The 21,546-nt window shown below is 33.6% G+C and overlaps 2 protein-coding genes and 1 long non-coding RNA gene across 10 annotated transcripts; 2 read left to right on the top strand and 1 right to left on the bottom strand.

Moving 5' to 3' along the window:
* Nucleotides 1-1,444: 1,444 nt before the first annotated feature.
* LOC107016220 lies at nt 1,445-8,123 on the top strand. 8 transcript variants are annotated; one of them, XR_003577742.1, is made up of 6 exons: nt 1,445-1,636; nt 3,189-3,774; nt 3,858-3,987; nt 5,626-5,760; nt 6,393-6,517; nt 7,521-8,123. It is a non-coding gene; the product is annotated as an uncharacterized LOC107016220 (long non-coding RNA). The 8 variants fall into 8 exon arrangements; XR_003577746.1 differs by lacking the exon at nt 7,521-8,123 and having other exon boundaries at nt 3,189-3,565; nt 3,639-3,774; nt 6,393-6,652; XR_003577743.1 differs by lacking the exon at nt 7,521-8,123 and adding an exon at nt 5,234-5,322 and having other exon boundaries at nt 6,393-6,652.
* Nucleotides 8,124-8,211: 88 nt separating this feature from the next.
* Nucleotides 8,212-10,341, bottom strand: LOC107016219. The gene has a single exon (XM_015216713.2). It carries the CDS (start codon nt 9,470-9,472, stop codon nt 8,390-8,392), a length of 1,083 nt encoding a protein of 360 aa, XP_015072199.1. The 5' UTR covers nt 9,473-10,341; the 3' UTR covers nt 8,212-8,389.
* Nucleotides 10,342-15,443: 5,102 nt separating this feature from the next.
* On the top strand, nt 15,444-19,115 carry LOC107017039 (putative nucleobase-ascorbate transporter 10). Its single transcript, XM_027916010.1, has 14 exons — nt 15,444-15,552; nt 15,690-15,787; nt 16,004-16,180; nt 16,429-16,529; nt 16,653-16,728; nt 16,918-16,977; nt 17,200-17,375; nt 17,482-17,578; nt 17,768-17,854; nt 17,928-17,986; nt 18,068-18,159; nt 18,305-18,382; nt 18,532-18,692; nt 18,786-19,115. Exons 1-14 carry the CDS (start codon nt 15,444-15,446, stop codon nt 19,002-19,004), a joined length of 1,590 nt encoding a protein of 529 aa, XP_027771811.1. The 3' UTR covers nt 19,005-19,115.
* Nucleotides 19,116-21,546: the final 2,431 nt, after the last annotated feature.

The raw sequence follows: 21,546 nt of genomic DNA, 5'->3' as shown, positions 1-21,546 counted from the left end.
TATTATACGGTTTTGCTTGTCGAAAATGAACCTTTGATGATTTTAACCTTTTCATTTTTCTTTTTTACTCTGTCCGTTTCAAAATAAGTGTCATTTTAATTCATTTCAAGCTCATTAAAAGAATAAGAAGAAATAATTTTTTACTAATCGAAGAATGTAGTTGGAAGTTAATTGTTGGTTATCTTGAATTTCTAAAACGACACTTATTTTAGAATAAAAAATGGTGACCAAAATCAGTTCGTGTGTTTCAATAGTTTCTTCAAGCGTCTCTTACCTTTTCTTTACTAGTAGAGATAACAATTAAATAACTGGGAAAAAATTATCTAATTTAATTTCTTTTATCTACAAATTTGGGTGGATCAACAATGACTTCTAATGGACGGGTTTGCTACTAATCACTACCATTTAATTTAGTATAAACTACATAATTTTGGAATAACTTGCGCATAAATTTTAACCGATTACATTGAGGACATTAAAACTCTCAAGATTAAATTTTGGCAGAGATGTAACACCAAAATTATTATTGCATAAATCTTTTTAAATGAAGGTATATATTAAACACCAATTAGTGTGACTCTTTTCGATCTTATCTTTAAAAAATAATAATCGTTGCCACATTAAGAAACCTCCCGCAACTCCGATTTTGAAAAGCGATAATTTATGAATTTTGAGAGAAAAGACTCAAAATAGTTCCTTATTTTTTGGTTAAGGCTCAAAGTGATCCTTGATTTTTCACATGAAGCACTAATAGTCCCTCATTTTTGTAATATTGGTGCACTTTTGGTCCTTCCCTAAATTTTTGCCTATTTTTTAACTTCAATTTTGCCCAGAAGTTTATATAAGAAACGTCCGATCATCTTTTTATATATTTAGTAGAAATAATAACTATATCTGAGAGAAGGTCATAAGAAAAATAGCTTGTTTCGTTCACTAGAAATATCATTGCAGCTAAACTAAGAACATCTTAACATATGATTTTGCATGAAAAGAAAAAATTATGCTATTGCACATGAAATTATCGTAATGAACCTCTTGACTTTACCTGCAATATGATTTCTACTAAACAAAACAAAGTATTTTTCTTCTCACATACTTTCATATGAAGTTGTTATTTCTACTAAATATATAAAATGACGATTGCTCATCCCATACGTAGGTTGTGGATAAAATCAATACAAAAGATATATAAAATTTTGAATGAAAACCAAAAGTGCACCAATATTACAAATATGAGAGACTATTACTACTGTATGTGAAAACTCAAGAATCACTTTGAGTCTTAACTCAAAGAAGAACTATTTTGATCCTTTCCTTAAATTTTGACCCTGAAATATTAGTTTGGCCCAAAATAGAGAATGGCCCAAATGAAGCCCAAAAGCAGGAGGAGGAACCTTCTTAAGCCAACAAACCAGTAGCACTTGCCAGAAACTAATTTGTCCATTTCTACTGTTTCCCGCTCATTCATAGCGTAATTTCACACGATTTCGTTCTGCAATGGCGAGATTTCTCCGGCGTACGTTCACAGTCTATCCGATCTTCACAGGTTTCTTTGACGAGGTTTTCTTCTTCGTCGAAATCAAACCCGATCAAATAGGCAGAGTCTAGAATTCGCCAGGAACTTCGTCGTCGCAGAGTACGTACTTCATCAACCTTATCCTACTGGTAATCGTCATTGTTGCTTTTTTATTCGTGCTAAATTTCTCTACAATAGTCTGCTGTTCGAATTTCAAGTTTAATATTTGGAAATACTTGGGTCGTTTTATGATGTTGATTCTAAATTAAACTTACACACTGCGTATTTTATGTTTCATTGTGAAGAAAAGTTGTGAATTTTGCTTTCATGAGCAGAATCTGAGCTAATATCTAATCAAATTAACCACTCATGATACTCTTTAAAAAAATAAATAATTGATGTAGGACTGTAAACAAAAAATTAAGGAATTTGCTAGAATTTAAACTGAGACTTCATGCTGCTGGTGGGAGATGGTAGGTATACCGTGGAAATAGTCGGAAGCTGGCTCGGGCACCACAGTTATAAAAATAATAATTAGTAGTACATAGTTTGGTTCTCCTACTTTTAAATCTTGTTTATTCTTTTTGAGATAGGAAGAATATTATACTGTGAGTAGTTACTAACATAAACCTGCTCATAGTTTTCATATTTCATTTATTAAGGAATAATCATAGGTACATTATGCTCTACTTGTCAATTTTCTCCAATTTGTGTCGCAATTAATGGTGAACACTAAAGACTTAACGGGAGTTGTATATACAGTTTATTTGCCTCAAGTTATACCCCTGCCATCAAGTAGAGAACTTCATAGACTAGTAATGTAGTTATCTGAGCTTTCTTTATTCACTACTAATTCACAGAAGTTAATGAGAAGATATGAAATTTTTTAAGGTATTTAGAATGTTGAATCGCATACCCTAAGAGTAATGGATGAAGACATTAGGAAGTTACTTAGCACACTTTTTCGTCCTGCTAACTCATAATATTTCCATCTCAAATTACTGATGAAAAATATTTCCATCTCAATTTGTTTGACTCACATTGCATGTCTCTCTTAAGGTGCACGTACAGCGTGTAAGAACAAGTTTTGAGTACTATTGGTGTACATGAATTTAACTTTTTGTTCTGTGAGCCAATAAAGGGAATGTTGTTAACTTGAAATTAAATAGGTGTCGATATTGAATTTTTGCATATATTTATATCAACTTAGTCCATTTGAAACTTTTTATAGCTCTTGTCAAAGCAATTAACTCCATTACTTTATATAGTTCTTGTCAAGAAGATCTCCAGAAACATATTTGAGAAGAAATTCAAGTATTTCCTGTTCGTCTTAGTTCTTCCTTCTTTTTTTCTTACGAAATAGGGAGAGATTTGGATGCTTAGTTGTCAGTGGTTTTTGTACGTTTTCTAATTTTGAGTGTTAACTATGGGAACACTGCAAATCATTACTGCTTACTATCTATTCCTAGTTATTCTTTATTCACATCATACGGCTGAGATTTGCTCCAGCACAAATTACTTAAATTTATTGTGATGGAGTATACGTGGTCACTTGTGGCCTGTGGGAATAAAGGGTATTTGGTCTTTTAACACATGTATTTTTCCCTTTGAATTTCCATCGATGGGTTTGTTGTCGTTGTTTTCACTTTCCCCTGTCCTTTCTTGACTAAAGAAGCAGACACGAGGAATAGAGCATACCATTCTCATCCTCACCCACTCACCCCCCTCAAGTTGGACAGGCTAGGAGAGATCCCCAACTTTCCTAGAACGTTGTGGTGAGATGGCCCAGATAGGGCTTTGGGGAAGGGATCAGCGACCTGAGAAGAAGCCGGAACATAAGACAGAGAAATCAGGTGTGCGAGGAATTGTTTTGTGTACGAAGTGGCTATTGGAGTAAACCAGAATCGGGAGCTCTGGCGGAGATCCCCATATCAGCAAGAAGACAATTGAGCCATGTTATATCAGCCACGACTCTTCTCATGGAGCGATACTCAGCTCCCGCAGAGGATAAGGAAATGGAGACCTGTTCTTTTTGGTTCCTAGAAACAGGTGAGCCTCCAAGTGTGATAAAAAATCAACTGTCTGATCGACGCCCCAATTTGACAGAAAGATCACTAGTCAGAAACAGACCTTGACTGGGATTGTTACTGAGGTATTGAAGAACTCGCAGTGCAGCTGAAAAATGAGATGTCCAGGGATCCTGTATATACTGAGAGATGTTGCACCGCATATCAAATATTTGGTTGACTATGAGTGTGGTAAATCAATTTGCCAATAAGTCTTCTATAACAAGTAGGATCTATCAAATTATCTCCATAATGAGCTTGTAATTTTGTTGTAGGATCAAGAGGTGAAGAAACAAGTGGCAGATGAGAGCAATCATATTCAGAAAGAAGCTCCAAAGTGTACTTCTGTCGAGTAATAATGAGACCATCAGGCTCCTTTAAAATCTCAAGTCCCAAAAAAATAATGTAAGTCTCCAAGATCTTTGATTTAATTCAGTATCAAGGAATTTTATGAGTTGAGTGAGTTCAGCTGAGTTGTTGCCTAATGTCATCCACATAAACAACAGCTTAAGAAATTGAATCACGATCCTTTCAAAAAGATAAGGACTAATCATTTAAAGAGGAAATAAATCCCTTGAAATTGAGAGCAGAAGTAAGCTTAGAATACCACTGGCGTGAATCATGTTTTGAATCATAGAGAGACTTCCCAAGCTTTCAAACATGATTAGTACTACGAGAAGACATTCCGGGGGAAACCTCATATTTCTATTCTAACAGCCTCTTCTTGTAATTAACCACGTAAAAATACATTATTAACACCCAATCTTGATAAAGGCCAACCTCTTTTGACTGCTATAGATAAAATGCATCTTATGGTGGTCATCTTCACAATTGGGGAGAAGCTTTCATTGAAATCCACACGTTCTCTTTGGGTATCACCCATAACAACAAGTCTTGCCTTTAATCATTCAAGACTCTCATCATACCTTTGTTTTATTTTGAACACCCACTTACAAGGGGAGTACTTTTTTCCCTTGAGGTAGTTGAACTACTTCCAAGTCTTGTTAAGCCTCCAAGGCTTCAAGTTCACATGCCATAGCCTGCTGCCACCCAGGGTGCATAGCAACTTGTGCGTATGTAGATGGTTCAGCCATAAAAGCAACTTTTTGTGAATAAATTCAGAGGATGAGCTAACGAGCTCCTTAATTCTACTGCCTAGTCTATAACAAATTAACCAACTCTAGTGTTTACTTTATTATCTATTCCTAGATGTCCTTTATCTTGTCATACGACTGAGCTTTGCTCCAACTCAAATTGCACAAATTTGCTGAGATGTGTGCACGTGTTCTCTTGTGGGGATAAAGGGTATTTGGTCTGTACACATGTATCTTTCCCCAATTTGAATTTCCCTCGATGATGTCCTCGTCACCTTCACTTGCCCCTTCCCTTTCTCGACCAAAGAAGCAGATATAGATACTGAGGAATCGAGCATACCATTCAACAGCTTACTGGAAATTACTTTCTTATTCTTCCAGTTGAAGCTTAGGCATTTGGTTATATTAGTTATTTAGCCTTTTTTTTCTTCATCTGAAGCCTTATATAGGTCATACCTTTAAAGTTCATTGACAAATATGCGTACTTTTTCTGGTCAGTTTATGGATCTGTCGATAGATTAACTTTTTCTGGGGAGATTTGAACATTGCTTCTTCAGGTCATTGGTTATACACCTGCAAGAATTGCAACTCAACAAGGCTATGGAAAGGTTGGAAAGTGGAAAACAATTTTCTAGTCTACGCAGAAGTACCCACCACTCTTTACCTTTTCATGATAAAACATTTATATTTTATTCTCTGAGAACACTTTGGATATTTAGTTATTATCAATGCAACAAATCCTTGGAACTTGTATTTCTCTATGCGAGGTCTTTTTCCCTAAGGTTTGTATAGCTCATAAGCATTTTTCAGCATGCCCAGCATCACAGGTCTCTAAAACAGAGCAATTTCAAAAACTGCCTCTGTTTTGCCAATGTAGATATTTTGTTTATGATACTATTTTTAATTAACAGAACTGTAGCCAAAGTATCTGTTTGATCACATCTTTTAGGTGGGAAAATCCATTGATTGGATGGACATCCACAGGAGACCCTTTATTATCCATTGGTGAGGCAGGGTTATCGTTTGATATTGTAGATGCAACAAAGACATGCTGAGAAACATGGTTGGAGTACACTGTATGACTGTAAGTCCTTTTGAACGCAGCACTGTCCAATTTTCTTGTTTCCATAAATATATTGCATCAGAGACCTTGTTGTGCTTTTAGACAATCTGTTGTTATTTCCCTGTAACAGACATGTGGGATTAGAAAAGGTTTTGAACTTGCATTGCATGCTTACAAGATTGTGATGTAGAAAGAGTCCCAGAATATGGATAGTACCTCTCTTATGAGTTCCTTCAAGAGTTCTTGAGGTATTTATTAGTTAAATTAGTGAAAGAGAAAACCGTGATGAAAGATAACAAGTTGATCAGATTTCTAGAGAAGAAAATGAAATAGAGCAGGCACGGACTTATCTTCTGGGAATGACTAATAACTTCAATGCTGAAAATTTCAAAGAGTTTGATTCATTAGAACTTGAATGTCAAATTGATTTCTTTCTAATTGTTACTACATGATACACTAGCTTGACTATGTTCCTAGGTCAATCTTGTTGGTCTTGTTTGGAGTCTGATATACAGAGCTTCGTTTAACATTTCATTATAAGCAGGCACTGTCACTACATCTACACTAGCTCGACTATGTAGCAAGGCCAATTTTGTTGGTCGTGTTTTCAGTCTAATGTACGGAGCTTTGTTTAACATTCACCTTATATGCAGGCACGCATCACCATAGAATCCCTTCTATCATTCAAGCTTCTAAAATGAATGGATGAGCACTTCTGGATCATCAACAGTGAGTTATCTAATGGTCACTCAAGCTTCTAAGATACATGGTATGGATGGTGAGTGGTTTATATTCAAAACCATTTCAACTCACTTCTAAGTAGTTCGCTAACAATTGTTAATTTGTAAGATATTTATATGAATTCGAGCGACTTAAATGGAACAAAAAGTAGATAAATGATTTTATTAGGCAATTTCATTAAGTTGAGTGACGATGAGGCACTAACTCCAAAAATTAGATAAATAACTTTACTCGACTCTACTAACTGACTATCCTTCAAAACGTTTGATATCTTTTCCTTCCACAAGCTCCACCATAAGCGGCCTGGATGGTATACCAAATCTTCTCAAGAGGTTTGCTAATACCCCCAGAATTCGAACTGGTTAGTAGCTCCCTAAGCGTAGGAGGCATAACAATAGTTGCTTGGAGAGCTTAAAAAAGAGATCCCAAATCTGCCAACTACTGGGCATTGCCAAAAAAAAGGACTGCTGCAGTCCACCTGGGTATTACGACCTCTTTTCTGTAGGTTCCGTGTTTGAGACATGCGTAATGGGCCAACTATCACATAAAACAATCAACTCTGTTACGGCGCTTTAGACTTCCAGAGTTGTTTTCATGGCCAATTGGAGAAGTCTATCCCCGTCTTGTCGCCCCGCTGATAGGGGAGAAAGGGCATTTTCCCCTATCTCTAAAGGGGCCAAAGGCTGGACGAGGGGGCTTCCGTTGGACTGATTTATTTGCTGAGTTAGACTCACCATCACACACAAAAGCCTGCAGCATGAGTTTACAAAGATATTCCCATTATGCTGTCCACTCCATGTAATGCAGTCCTCAACTTGTTCGTGACACCACCTCCAGAGTCTCCAAGTCTCTTGTCAATTGTAGGATTTTTTGAGTTTTTAAAGATGGATTAACCTATAAACACTGTTAAATAAGATACATTGTCATTACATTTTAACATGTCATCTCAGGTCACTCACTTCATTTTCTAAAATAACAAACTAAACTTACTATAGGAAGTTAATTACCTATTGTCTTATTTCATCTTTATTTGATTTTAGGTTAAATAGAAGTAAGATCTGTCACTTTTCTCTTGATTTGTATGTCAAGAAGTTTCATACACCACTATTGACGGTACAAATCCAAGTCTCCCATCAAACCATATATATGTTCTTTAATGGTATGAATCGAGACTCCCTTCAACCAATATTTGTTATTGAAGTGGAGTTTTATAGTTATCGCTTGCATCTAGCTAGTTGACCATTTATTGGATACGGTGAATTTATGTCTTGATCATAGACAACTCTATTTCTGGCTAGAGACAAATCATATGCAGACAGTTTCAAATGGAAGGGGTCCCACCAAAGTGAGGGACATCAATTCTATTTCTGGCTAGAGCCAAAATCATATCCAGACAACTTGAAAAATCAAATTCAAGTTCAAATGGACGTGTCCTACCAAAGTGCAAGGGAGATATTTTGGGAGACTAAAATAGATATTTCGTGCCACCGTTGCCTTCAAGAGATGCTAGAAACTTCTGCCAGATGGAGATACTTTTATCATTGGAATTCTAACATGTATTCAGCCAATAATATTCGTTGCCATCATATAATCATTCTCCAATAAGAGAAGCATATTACATTAACTAGGCATTCAAAACTTTATTCTGTTGTCAGTTGTGTTTATTGATGTGCTGAACTAGTAAAATATGTACAGACGGAGAAAAAAAGGAAAGAAACTGGACGCTTACACTTGATAATTGAGACATAAACTTTTGTACTCTTAAGCTGGAAATAACTATTGAACATAATTGAACTACCCTAATTTTCCTACTTTCTATAGGCTGCTACTATATTGCATAAGTTTTTAACCGGCATTTTACAACATTTAAACTAGTTGAACTGTATATACAATTGACAAAAGAAACTGTTCAAATATTGGAAGCAGCTGATTCAGGAGTATTATCATCTGTGGTATGGAACCTCCACTCAAAGACATAATCTTTGGATTGGCAAGCTAACTTCACAGCATTGCAGAAAGCTTTGACTGAATTCCTTTTCCCTTGTGCAGCTCCCCATTCTATCTTCACCCAGCAATTGAATCCATCAGATGACATTGGCACACTGCAAGATGAATCCAAGAACTCAAGTATCACTTCCCCACCAATTCTCTTGCATGCATTCCCAACCATGTAGTCCAGCCAGCAACACTCAGGTTGACCTACCATCTCTTTGTATGCTGCATTTGTGAGCCTTACTTTGTTATTCGAGTCCGAAACGACAGCTGGCAAAGCCTCTGCTTCAACTTCTTCCTCCACCTCCTCTGGTTTCTTTATAAATTTCTTGTTTGTTGCACCACCATCTGGAGCCTCCTCCTCATTGATACAACCAATGGAAATACTTGACCCAACTGGGCGCACTGGCTGCGGGGTTATAACAACCGGGCCAGGGGTCTTAGGACCTTGCAATTGGGGCATGAAATCTAATTCCTCAGGGCCATCAGCTGCCAAATTCAAATCGATCCCTCTAATTTCCTCTCCAGAGTTTTTCTCCACTAGCATAGGAAGAGTAGTGGTAGTACAAGCCATAAGAGGGAGTGTTATGGAATTTGATGGAGTTGTAACAGAAGTACCCAAACCACATTTAAGAGGGAGAAGATTTGGGATTAAAGTGAACTGGGGAACCACATTTGGTCTATAAGAAGGAGAAGCTGCCACCACCTGATGATAATTAGGAAATTGGCCAGCAGGAAAGTAATTACCTCTGGCTCTTTTCATAGAAGGTGGACCAAGTGCAGTCCTTCCTCTCTTCCTTGTCCTTGTTGGCCTTGCTTGCAATTGAGGCCATACATTCCTCAAGAAAGGAGACTTTTGAATATTTGGGGGCAATCCAGTTGGATTATCCTCAGAAACAGGACTAGTTGGAGCCTCAGGTTTTGGTGCTATTGGCCTATATCTAGCCATGATCTCAGCTGTTTTTGAGGTTGAAGGGTAAGGATTCAAAGTCTGCATCATTTTTTTTTAAAATAAAAAAAGAACCCTTTTCCTCTTAACAACAACAACCAAAAAAAAAAAAAGAACCAAATTCAGAGAAACAGAGAGGAGAGTTGAGGGAAAATTAGTGGGGCTAGAGGTAGAGGTATAAGAAGGGTGATATAAGCCAATGAGAAAAGGGCAAAACATGAAGGAAGAGAAAAGGTTGAAATGACACTTGGAAACATACGGTGGGTACGTGTTTGAGTTACTTTAAAACGAAAAAGGACATGTGGGATTACAAGAGAGTTTTGAACTTTGCATGCATGCTTTACACTTATCACACCCTAAGCCTTACTCCTAGCTGTCCTCTCCCTTCGGTTATGAATGAAAAAAAGTAGTATCACGGAAGAAAATACACCTCTTCAAAATCATTACTAATTACCCATTTTGCTTTTTTTTATCATATTTTAAGGATGAATTTATGTACTAGTAATTAAAAAAAGAAAAAACATAACGGATGTGAAAAAAGAATAAGTTTAGTTTTTTGGAGTTAATAAGTTGGGGTGAGGCAGTGGGCTGCTTACCAATCAGGCGGTGGGCGCTCATCTCATTGCACCGAAGAGAAAGGGCCTTTTGTGGAACAACGCGTGTTGACGTGGATCTCATGCATGCCTACACCTATCAGAATTTTGTTCTTTTTGGTTCCCTCTCTGCCTCTTGAAAAAAAAATAAAAAGAGATTCAATGTACTGAAAATCTTTTACCTTAGCAAGACTTTTAATTAGTTTTAGTTTTCGATTACATATTATTTGTTAGTAAGTAAATAAGGTATTAATATGAAATTGTTTGGATAGTAACCATCATGTGAGTTTTACTCATACAAAAGAATCAATGTGAGAGCTCCTGAAGGAGAGGTAAAAAAAGAAAAGTAAATAAGGTAAAAAAAGTAAAGAGATTGGTACGTATATATACAATTAATTAATTAATTACTATTTAAAAGAAATAGATTGAACTCTCTATTTTTATGAATTAAAAGAAAGAAGATGTTTGTAGGTTATTTGAGTTACTTTAAAAGGTTGCTTGCAAAGCAACTTATGAGTTGTGTGTAAACTATTTCCCAGAGTTGTTTGTAAACTGCATGAAAAGTATTTGAATTTTTTTCAGAAAGTTGCTAAGCAAATTAGAATCTTCTTAAAAATGTTAGAAAAGTACGAAATAAATTTTCATATTCATATATTCATTTTAAGATGATTAACAATTTATATTTATACACTTTACTTGATATGACAGGCTGAATTAAATTAATACTCACATAAAAAATAACTAATGATTAAAAAATATATGTAAAGAAATTATGTATTTATAAGTAAAGCATCATTACACATGTCAATTGTCATGTTATTATTTTAAAAGAGTCATTAAAAGATAGAGTAATATGTTAAGGTTAAAGACTAAAAAATTATAAACAAAAAAGTGTGCTTAACATGTTAATGTAATCGAGAAAACAAGAGTTAGAAATTGTGGTCATTAAATTATATCAGATGAAAAACAGCTCCTAGTTCTGACTTCTATCTTTTTCTATGGGTTCTTCATAATCTTTTTACCTTGTTTAAAAGTTACTATATTTTTATTTTTTTCCCCTCAATCTCAATATGTTACGTGCCTTATTATTTTCATAATATTTAAAAAAATATTACGTAAATTTTAATTTTATGCGTGGTAAAAAAGTCAAATAAATTAAAATTAATGTCTTTCATTCGAAATTTTTTTCTCATAGCCGAAGAAAAATTTATTGTGATTGGAGAAGATTATCTCAGGATGTTACACTTATCTCATGTGGCACCTCATGGAAAAAAGCTAAGTTTTTCTTTATAATAATATTCACTTGATTACTTGTAAAGCGTTCTTCATGATATTCCTTTTGATGCTGTCGTTTTATAATTTTGATCTAATACATTTTGAATTATGGTCATGTAATACATTTATTTTCTGATTCTTAAATTGCAGAACTCTCATCTTTTTAATTTTTTATTATTTGAGCTATACTACTAAAATTAAAAGTAAAAAGTGTTTATCATCAAAACAAATTTCTCTTATTTGTAATGCATTTCATTTATATGATCGTTCTTTTTTCACATTTTAATTTTGATTTGAAATAATATTATTATAATAATTAAGATCTTAGATGACTATTAGTATAATTTAAATTCTTATTCAAATTAGTAACGAGAAAAGAAAATACATTCTTTATTTTGAAAATAATACTTTCTCACTCGGTGTTGGTTCATTGAAAAAACTTTAATAAATTCAATGTATGCCGTCTTATTCTACGTCATAATACGACATATTCATAATAGAATTAAAATGAAAAACAATTGAAAAAATTATTAAATATTTTCACTTTATCCTCTGACTTGAAATTCATAATCTATCGATTAACAATGAATATGCTTAAAAAAATATTCTTTGTTGTAAACCTTGATTTGGAGATAACTTTAGACTAAATTTATCAAGTTTGATTTGGAACTCTTTTTGAAGCACGTCCACTTTTATTATATACGTACAATATTTGTAATTAAAAAATATCTTATTAAGTGACTTAAAATATTTATAGATAAATTTCTTGAAAATAAGAATTTTAGTGTTATAAATAACCTGCTAATAAAGATAAAATAACCTATTACGTTAAAAATATTTTTCGAAAGAGTTCGTTTTCAAAGATTATTGATCGATCACAATTTTTTAATATCTTTTTATAAGTAAATTTCTACAAAAAAAGAAAAATACAAATTTAAGTAAATTATATTTCGAATTAATTATGTCATTCTTACTTTCAACACACCTCATCTTCACCCCAGTAACCTCGTTCCCTGCCACCCCATGCCCACCAACTTAACGTTATACTGGTCTATATTATATAGAAATATTTTTAAAATAATATTTTTTATTACATGAAATAATAAATATATTAAAAAAATTCACCTATTGGGATGATATATACAGAAATATTTTCACTAAGGTAAACTAGCGGGACTTCTACTTCGACCCAATATGAATTCTCTTTCTTGTTATTAATTACGAGTATCCGTTAATTTCAGTTTGTTTGTCTTATTTTTTTCTTAAGTTGAAAAATATATTTCATTTTCCTTTAGCTGCTCTTAACGTCCGATTCTCTTTAAAATCATAAAATTAAAGAGTATAAATATATTTACGTATTTTAATTTAGAATTATAATATTTAAAAGTTTTTTTTGTATCGAGTATAAATTTATAATCCCAGGGGTTAATGCATTTAATAAGGATCCTGGACCCTGAAATAAATTCCATTTAACCTTTCCATTGAATTTTGAGGATTTTAACATCAAAATTAGTCTTTAGTAAGAGTTACAACACAAGATACTAAAGCACAGGATTTTTTTCATACATGAGGAGGATGAGTATTAAATTCATATCTTTACTCTTTAAAACTAAGGCCAAATATATTTCTAACGGTAAAACACTCAATTAGTATCATATCAGTAAAGAGATTGGTATGTATATATACAATTAATCAATTAATTACTATTAAAAGAAATAGATTAAGCTCTCTATTTTTATGAATTAAAAGAAAGAAGAAGATGTTTGTAGGTTATTTGAGTTACTTTAGAAGGTTGCTTGCAAAGCAACTTATGAGTTGTGTGTAAACTATTTCCCAAAGTTGTTTCTAAACTGCATGAAAAGTATTTGAATTTTTTTTGGAGAATTATTTAGTAGGTTAGAATCTTCTTGAGAAAGCTAAGAAAGCACGAAATAAATCTTCATAATCATATATTCATTTTTAAGATGATAAACGATTTATATTTGTACACTTTACTTGATATGACAGACTGAATTGAAACTCACATAAAAAATAACCAATCAATATATATGTAAAGAAATTATGTATTTATAAGTAAAGCATCATTAACACATGTCAATTGTCATGTTATTATTTTAAAAGGAAGTGTCATTAAAAGATAGAATAATATGTTAAAAGTACTAAAGAATTATAAATAAAAAGGTGTTCGTTAACATGTTAATATTATCGAGAAAATAAGAGTTAGGAATTGTGGTTATTAAGTTATATCAGATGAAAAGCAGCCCCTGGTTCTTCTAATCTTTTTTTTTACTTTGTTAAAATATATATATTTTTAATTTTTTTCCTAAATCTCAATATGTTACCTGACTTAATATTACCGTAATACTTAAAAAAAATATTACGTATACTTTAATTTTATGTGTGGTAAAAAAGTCAAATAAATTAATAATATTCACTTGATTACTTGTAAAGCATGCCTTCGTGATTTTTATTTTGGTGTTATCGTTTTACAATTTTGGTGTAATACGTTTTGAATTACAGTCATGTAATACACTTCATTTATATATATTAATTGTTCTTCTTTTTACATTTTGATTTGAAATAAAATTATTATAATAATTAATATTCTTAGATAAATTATTAGGTAATTTAAATTCTTATTCAAATTAGTAACGAGAAAAGAAAATATATTTTTTATTTGAACTTAATACTTTCTCATTCGGTGTTGGTTCATTGATTTGACTTTAATAGATCCAATTTCTGCCGCCTTATCTTACGTTATAATACGACATATTCATAGTAGAATCAAAATAAAAAATAAAATGTATTTTATTTTTAAAGAATTAATAAATATTTTCACTTTATCCTGTGACTTGAAATTCATAATTTATCGATTAACAATGAAAATACTTAAAAATAATTCTTTGTTGTAAACCTTGATTCGGAGATAACTTTAGATTATATCGAGTTCGATTGAGAACTTTCTTTGAAGCACGTCCATTTTTATTATACGGGTATATCATTTATAATTAAAAAATATATTATCAAGTGACTTAAAATATTTATAGATAAATTTCTTGAAAATAAGAATTTTCAATGTTATAAATAACCTGTTAGTAAAAATAAAATGACCTATTACGTTAAAAATATTTTTAGAAAGAGTTCGGGTTTTCACATATTATTGATTGATCACAATTTTTTAATATCTTTTTATAAATAAATTTCTAAAAAAAATAGAAACATACAAATTTAAGTAAGCTATATTTCATATTAATTATGCCCTCTTTACTTTTAACACACCTCATCTTCACTCTACCCAATAACCTCCGTCCTTATCACGCGTGCTCATACCATCTTCACATAATACTTGTCTATATTATATAAAAATATTTTTAAAATAAAATTTTTTATTACATGGAATAAAAAATATACTTAAAGAAATTCACCTATTTTCTTAGAAAAACATTTTTCTCAAACACTCTTATGATTAGTATGATATATACGGCAATGCTTTCACTAAGTTAAACTAACGGGACTTTTACTTCAACCTAAAATGAGTTCTCTTTGTTTGTTATTAACTACGAATATTCTATTAATTTTAATTTGTTTGTGCTAATTTTTTTTCTTCAGTTTTAAAAACGTAATTCATTTTCTTTTAGTAGCTCTCAACTTCCTACTTTTCTTAAAGACCATATAATTTAAGAATATTTAGTATATTTTAAGTCTTTTAATTTAAGATCATAATTTATTTATTTTTTTCTTAAACTTTATGTCCAGTATAAATTTATTATCACAAAGCATATTTAATGCATTGAATAAGGATCCTGGCTTCCATATATATTAAGGATGAAATAATCCCATTTAACCTTTCTAGAGAATTTTGAGGATTTTAACATTAAAATTAGTCTTTAGTAAGAGTTACAACACAAGATACTAAATCAAAGGCCTTTTTTTTTTTCATATATTAAATTCATATCTTTCACTCTTTAAAACTAAGACCAAAAATATTTGTAACGGCAAAAAATACTCAATTAGTTTCATATCAGTATGTTTAATTATAGCAATATTATTATTTGTAACATTTATTCTTTTGTAACAAAGAAAAAAGTCATATGTCAATTGCATGAAATAGCGTCAATTTTTTCAACTTTCTCTAAACTCTTTAAGTTTCAATCATGTCTAGTGGTAACAATGGAGCTAAAAAGGCTGAAGAATTACATCCTCATCCAGTTATGGAACAACTTAAGAATGTACAATATTGTGTTAATAGCCCACCACCTTGGGGTACGTGCAAATTTAGAAACTATAAGATTTTAAGTTATATACATCGACGTTTTTTTTTTTATGTTTAATCAGTAATATAGTTTCCTTTTTTAATTATTGTTAATAAGGGATTATGATTAAATAATATGATAATGCAGGGGAAGCATTGTTATTGGGGTTTCAACATTACATATTGAGTCTTGGTAATATTGTCTTATTTCCAAGTATTATAGTTCCTCAAATGGGTGGTGGCAATGTAAGAATTTCTTTCTATTCTATATCAGCTTTGTATTATTATTATTATTTAAATTACATCGAAGATAGGGGAAAAGAAATCGAAACATCGCCAACAAGGTGAACTAAGATTTCCTTTCTTTTATAGTCAAACATTTATATATTTTTTTTGCCACTAGATAATTGATCCTGTATATTACTACCCTTTTATTGATTTAACTGATTTTCTGCATTGTAGGATGAGAAGGCAAAAATAGTACAGACATTGCTTTTTACTTCAGGTGTGAATACATTACTCCAATCCTTATTTGGGACCAGATTGCCATTGGTAATGGGAGGTTCATATGCATACTTGATACCAATTGTCTCAATTATCCAGGCTAATAAGTTGTCAGTTCTTCAGAGTCCTGAGCTGGTAATGTAACATTATTCTCTATTTTTTTCCGAGGCTAGGGGTGTATCCAAGATTTAAACTTGATGGATTCAATGTTTTAAGTTTTTGTTGTTTAAAAGTGTCGGAGCTAAAGGGGTTCATCCGAATTCCCTTTAACCCCTTGGTGAAAATTCTGGCTCCGTCATTTCTATCACTGAATCATTGCACTTCTGAAATTATGAGTTCTGAGTTTAATATTTGTTGCAATTTTTCATGATTGATATCCTCAGAGGTTTATGAATACAATGAGGAGCATACAGGGGGCTCTTATTGTTACTTCTAGTTTCCAAATTCTACTGGGCTTCCTTGGCCTGTGGAGAAATGTTGTAAGGTGTGTGCTAATATGTTCTTCTTTTTTCCAGTCTTTGACTCTTGAGCATGTGACATCAACTTTACGTCGTCTACTTTGTTTGCTGCATGATTTTGTATTTGTTGATCTGATTCTATAATTTAGGTTACTTAGCCCTCTATCTGTGGCATCACTTGTTACCTTTACCGGACTAGGGCTCTACCATCTTGGCTTTCCATTGGTGAGAACTCTAATCCTAGATTTTCTCATAAATATGATTTTCGATTTAAAATATGCTGTGTAAAGATGAGAATCTCAGATTGCTTAAAACAATAATAACAACCACGCCTCAGTCACAATCAAGTTGAGGTCACTATCAGATCGCTGAAGATATGCTCACTGATTATCTTTTGTAACGTTTGTTTTGTAGATTGCAGAATGTATTGAAATTGGGATACCACAGTTAATTTTCATGGTTGTCATCACACAGGCAAGTAGTTTGGGTTGTACCTTGTTACTAATTCATGAGGTTGTTGAAGAGGATATTATTCTGTATTGCCTTTCCCGTCACACTATACTTTTTTGTGCATTGTGCTTAACTTTCTCCTAACTTGTAGATTTCTCATTTGACATGTCGCAGCAACAGTATTTCGTATCGTTTATTCTATTCCTACTCACACTTGATTCCCTGAATGTAACAATGTTCTTGCAGTATCTACCAACATATCTCAAATTAAAGAGGCCCATATGTGACCGGTTTGCAATGCTCTTCTCCATAGCAATTATATGGTTTTATGCAGCAATCTTGACCTGGAGTGGTGCATACAAGAATGAAAATGAAGCAAATTGTCGCGTTGATAGCTCTGGACTCATTGCTGGATCTCCTTGGTGAGATTTCTCTTTATGTGCACATCACCAAGTGGCAATTCCTATCTCTTTATCATGTCTCTCTGGAGTGTCTGTCTTATGCTGCAACTTGCGTTACTTTATGCAGGATCGACCTGCCATATCTATTCCTATGGGGGGTTCCAACTTTCAAATTTGGAGATGCTTTTACTATGATGATCGCTTCTTTTGTTGCTTCTGTGGAGGTCTGTTCTCTGAACCTCTAATTATCTGTTTACTGTTGATATATAAGTTATTACACAGTCTTCATAGTTAATGCTGTGAAAAAGAAATTGGCCGCTAAAAATAACTTCTGAACTGTTTTGGTGCACTAATCTTTCATTTGTATACTGAATATTACTCTTGAATTCACTTTGAGAACTTATGTTGTGTAGTCAACTGGTGTATTTCATGCATCAGCGAGATATGGAAGCGCTACACCAGTGCCACCTTCTGTCATTAGCCGGGGTGTTGGCTGGCTGGTGAGATCAAATATTCTCTTCTATTCTCATTGTATCAAGTTTAATTTACCTCGTGAGTTTTAATTCGTCGCAGGGGATCGGGACTATGCTAAATGCCGTTTTTGGTGGTGTCACTGGTTGCGCTGCTACAGCGTAACAATCTCTAACTTTTTATTCTGAATTCCCTCATACTATGACTTAGGCTATGAACCATCAATTATCTATGATTCACAGGGAAAACGCTGGTCTATTGGCAATGACGAGAGTTGGAAGCCGAAGAGTCGTGCAAATATCTGCTGGTTTTATGATTTTCTTCTCCATCTTAGGTTTGCTAATCCTAATGTATTATATATTGATTCGACGGAGAAGGACTGACTAATTTTGTTTCTACCAAAACTAGACGCTTTTCCTCTGTATGCTAGCTGATGTGATTTATCGATTTGATTTGTGACGTGCTTTGTTGTTTGCTAGGAAAATTTGGAGCACTCTTTGCTTCAATACCTGCATCAATCATGGCTGCAATGTATTGTATCTTCTTCGGATACATGTGTAAGAATCATTTTTACCATTTTGTTAATGCAACTTTTTTTTTCCCAAACGGCATTTGGTCTATTGTCCCGAGACAAGACCTCACTAGTGAGATTACGTAGGGTATGTTGTCGTTGTTGTTGACATTTGATCCGTTGGTTGAATTGCAGCATCAGCTGGTCTTGGATTTCTCCAATTCTGTAACTTAAACAGCTTTAGAACAAACTTCATATGGGGATTTTCTCTTTTTCTGGGATTTTCCTTACCACAATACTTCAGAGAGCATCACATGTATTCTGTATCTGGTCCTCTTCATACAAAGTCAAGATGGGTAATCACAAATTTTCATCCACTAAACTCTATTATTTTCAGAATTATCGTTACAAACTGAACTCGTACTAATGTTGCTCTTTCTGAACTGCAGTTCAATGACACAATGTCTGTCATCTTCATGTCACACGCCACGATAGCTGCTGCAGTTGCTGTATTTTTGGATAGGACTCTTCCACTTAGTAACAATGAAGCTCGAAAAGACAGTGGCTTGCATTGGTGGGATAAGTTTGTGGTATATACTAAAGACGTTAGAAGTGATGAGTTTTATAAATTACCATGCCAACTAAATAGGTTCTTTCCACCTTATTAGTCAAAAAAAGAAATGTCATCACTGTTTTATAAGGGGCTTGTTTCCTTCATATGTCATTCTGTTGACATCCTAGAAATCTTGCTATTATTGAATGCCTGGGAGTATCTGCAATTTGTTCGAGATCTTTTCCCCTAACCCTTCTTCAGAGCTTCCACTTTTTTTACTCCTCGTTGACTCGAACTCATAAACTTATAACTGGAGGTGGAGGCCGCCCTTCTTGTCCATCCATGTCAAAGATGATCTATTGTATTTACAACAAAAAATATGTCTAATGCCATAAACGACATAGCACAAATTTATGCATAATACATAAACATGACCCTTTAACTTTTAATTATCATAGTTTAGAGTCAAATTATAACATTTTATGATGTATTTTTTCATCAAATTGACACGCAAAGAATTACAATAAATTTGTAGTACTTTTCATATAATTTTTGAATATCTAAGTTTTTTATTTAAAATATAGAATTAACGAAATTTAATTTAAACTGTGACGCGCCATTGAACTATTATACTACTCCTTGTGTGTAATCATATTGTCAAGTATATCAATTTATCCTTATTAGAGTGAAAAACTATGCTTGCATATGTCAGAAGGAGGAAAAATTCCACAACATTGGAAAGGACATCCAGTCCCTCAAGGTAAGAGTCATGGATATCTCTCGAAAATGGAGATACCTATGGTATTGCTCACATCAATAATAATGCCGGAGAAGGGCCAAGTAATAGACCAAATGATCCATCTTCCATGTTAATAAGAACATTGAGGAGAGCAGTGTCCTATGCTGATGAAGATCAACTCTTTGTTGGATTTCAAGAGGTCTTTCAAAGACTACTTGATGAACTTCTCAAAGAGGAGTCTCGCCGAAATGTCCTTTCAATTTATGGTATGGGTGGGCTTGCAAGAAACCTATATAACTCGCCAAGTCTAAGCTTTCACACTCGTGCTTGGATATGTGTCCCTCAACAGTATAGTACTCCAGATCTCCTCCGGAGTATCATAAAATCTATCAAAGGTCACAGTGAAGAAACTTACCTCTGTGATCTATTGAAAGAGCGCAAGTAGCTTATGGTGGTTGATGATGTATGGCATCGAGTAGCTTGGAAGAGCCTGAAAAGAGCCTTACCAGATAACAACAATGGCAGTAGAGTTATCCTTACAACTGGAAAGGAGGACGTGGCAGAAAGAGTCGATGACAAAGGTTTCTCCCATAAACTTCGTTTTCTAAATAATGAAGAAAGTTGGGACCTTTTATGCAAGAAACTACGTCCAGAGAGTAAGATTGTTGGTGCTGAGTTGTTCTCTCCATCAATGGAAAGGCTAGCTAAGAAAATGGTGGACAAGTGCAGAGGACTACCACTTGCTATTGTGGTACTAGGTGGGCTACTTTCCTACAGAAAGGGGGTGGACCTTTTATACTCGTGCTTGATTTTCATGTGACATATCATTAATTAAATGTGGTTGACATAGAAATTTTGCAGGGATAATGCTGGCGTCTGGGCTATGACAAGAGGTGGAACCCGAAGAGTCGTGCAAATATCTGCTGTTTTTTTATGTTTTTTCTTCTCCGTCTTGGATATGCTAGTGCTGATGTATTGGTTCATGGACAAGAATTTATTAGTTGATGAAAAAAAGACTGATCAATTGTATGTCTACCTAAATTTTACTCTATTTCTATGTATGCTAGCTAATGCTAATGTATCGATTTAATCCGTGACATGCTTTATTGTTTGCCAGGAAAATTTGGAGCAATCTTTGGTTCAATATACTGCATCTTCTTTAGAACAAACTTATTAAACTCTACATCGGATGAAAAAGGTATGAGTGGTCTCCTTGTAGGATCCTTCCCTCATGAACTAGCTCTTGGTACTGATGTCCACGCACCAGACAATGAATTACATAGCGAGTCTTTAGACTATCTTTCTAAAAATGCTGCTGAGAATTGAGTATGAAAAGAATGACTTGATAGTTGACAGTATTGACTTTGATAGCCAGTTGGAAATTTCCAACTCTGTTTCAAGGTTTAAATTTGTATGTAAAATGTGACGCGCAATAGAGCTATAATACTACTCCTTGTGTATCATATTGTCAAGTATAGCAATTTATCCCTTGTTACAGTGAAAACATAGCCCCAATATCATCAGGATGGTTGATGCAGTTGTGTCCTATGCAGTTCAAAAACTGGGGGATTTCCTCATAGAGGAAGTTTCCCTGCGTTCAGTAACGGTGAGATGAAAGTTTATCGACCTGATGTTACGCGAGTTGGGGTGGATTCCCAAACACGTGCTTCCCAAGCAGTTTCTGTGGAGCAGAGAACTGAACAGATAGCTGGCCTTCAAAGAGAAGTAACAGTTGCTGCGGCTGCTGGTTGTCAATATTAACTTTAATCGTTATTGTTCTCTCAAGTCTTAACAGGTAATGGGTAATGTCAATGCTCTGGTGCAATCAGAAGATTTTGATTGCTGATGCCAAAACCAGAAAATGTTACATAGACATGGATACTTTGCCTAAGGACACATGGAGCCCAGGCCAGGAACA

This window comes from Solanum pennellii, chromosome 4 (assembly GCF_001406875.1).
Source record: "Solanum pennellii chromosome 4, SPENNV200".
NCBI classification, from domain to species: Eukaryota; Viridiplantae; Streptophyta; class Magnoliopsida; order Solanales; family Solanaceae; genus Solanum; species Solanum pennellii.
Note: the sequence above shows the minus strand (reverse complement) of the source record. Positions and strands in the feature narration are given on the sequence as shown.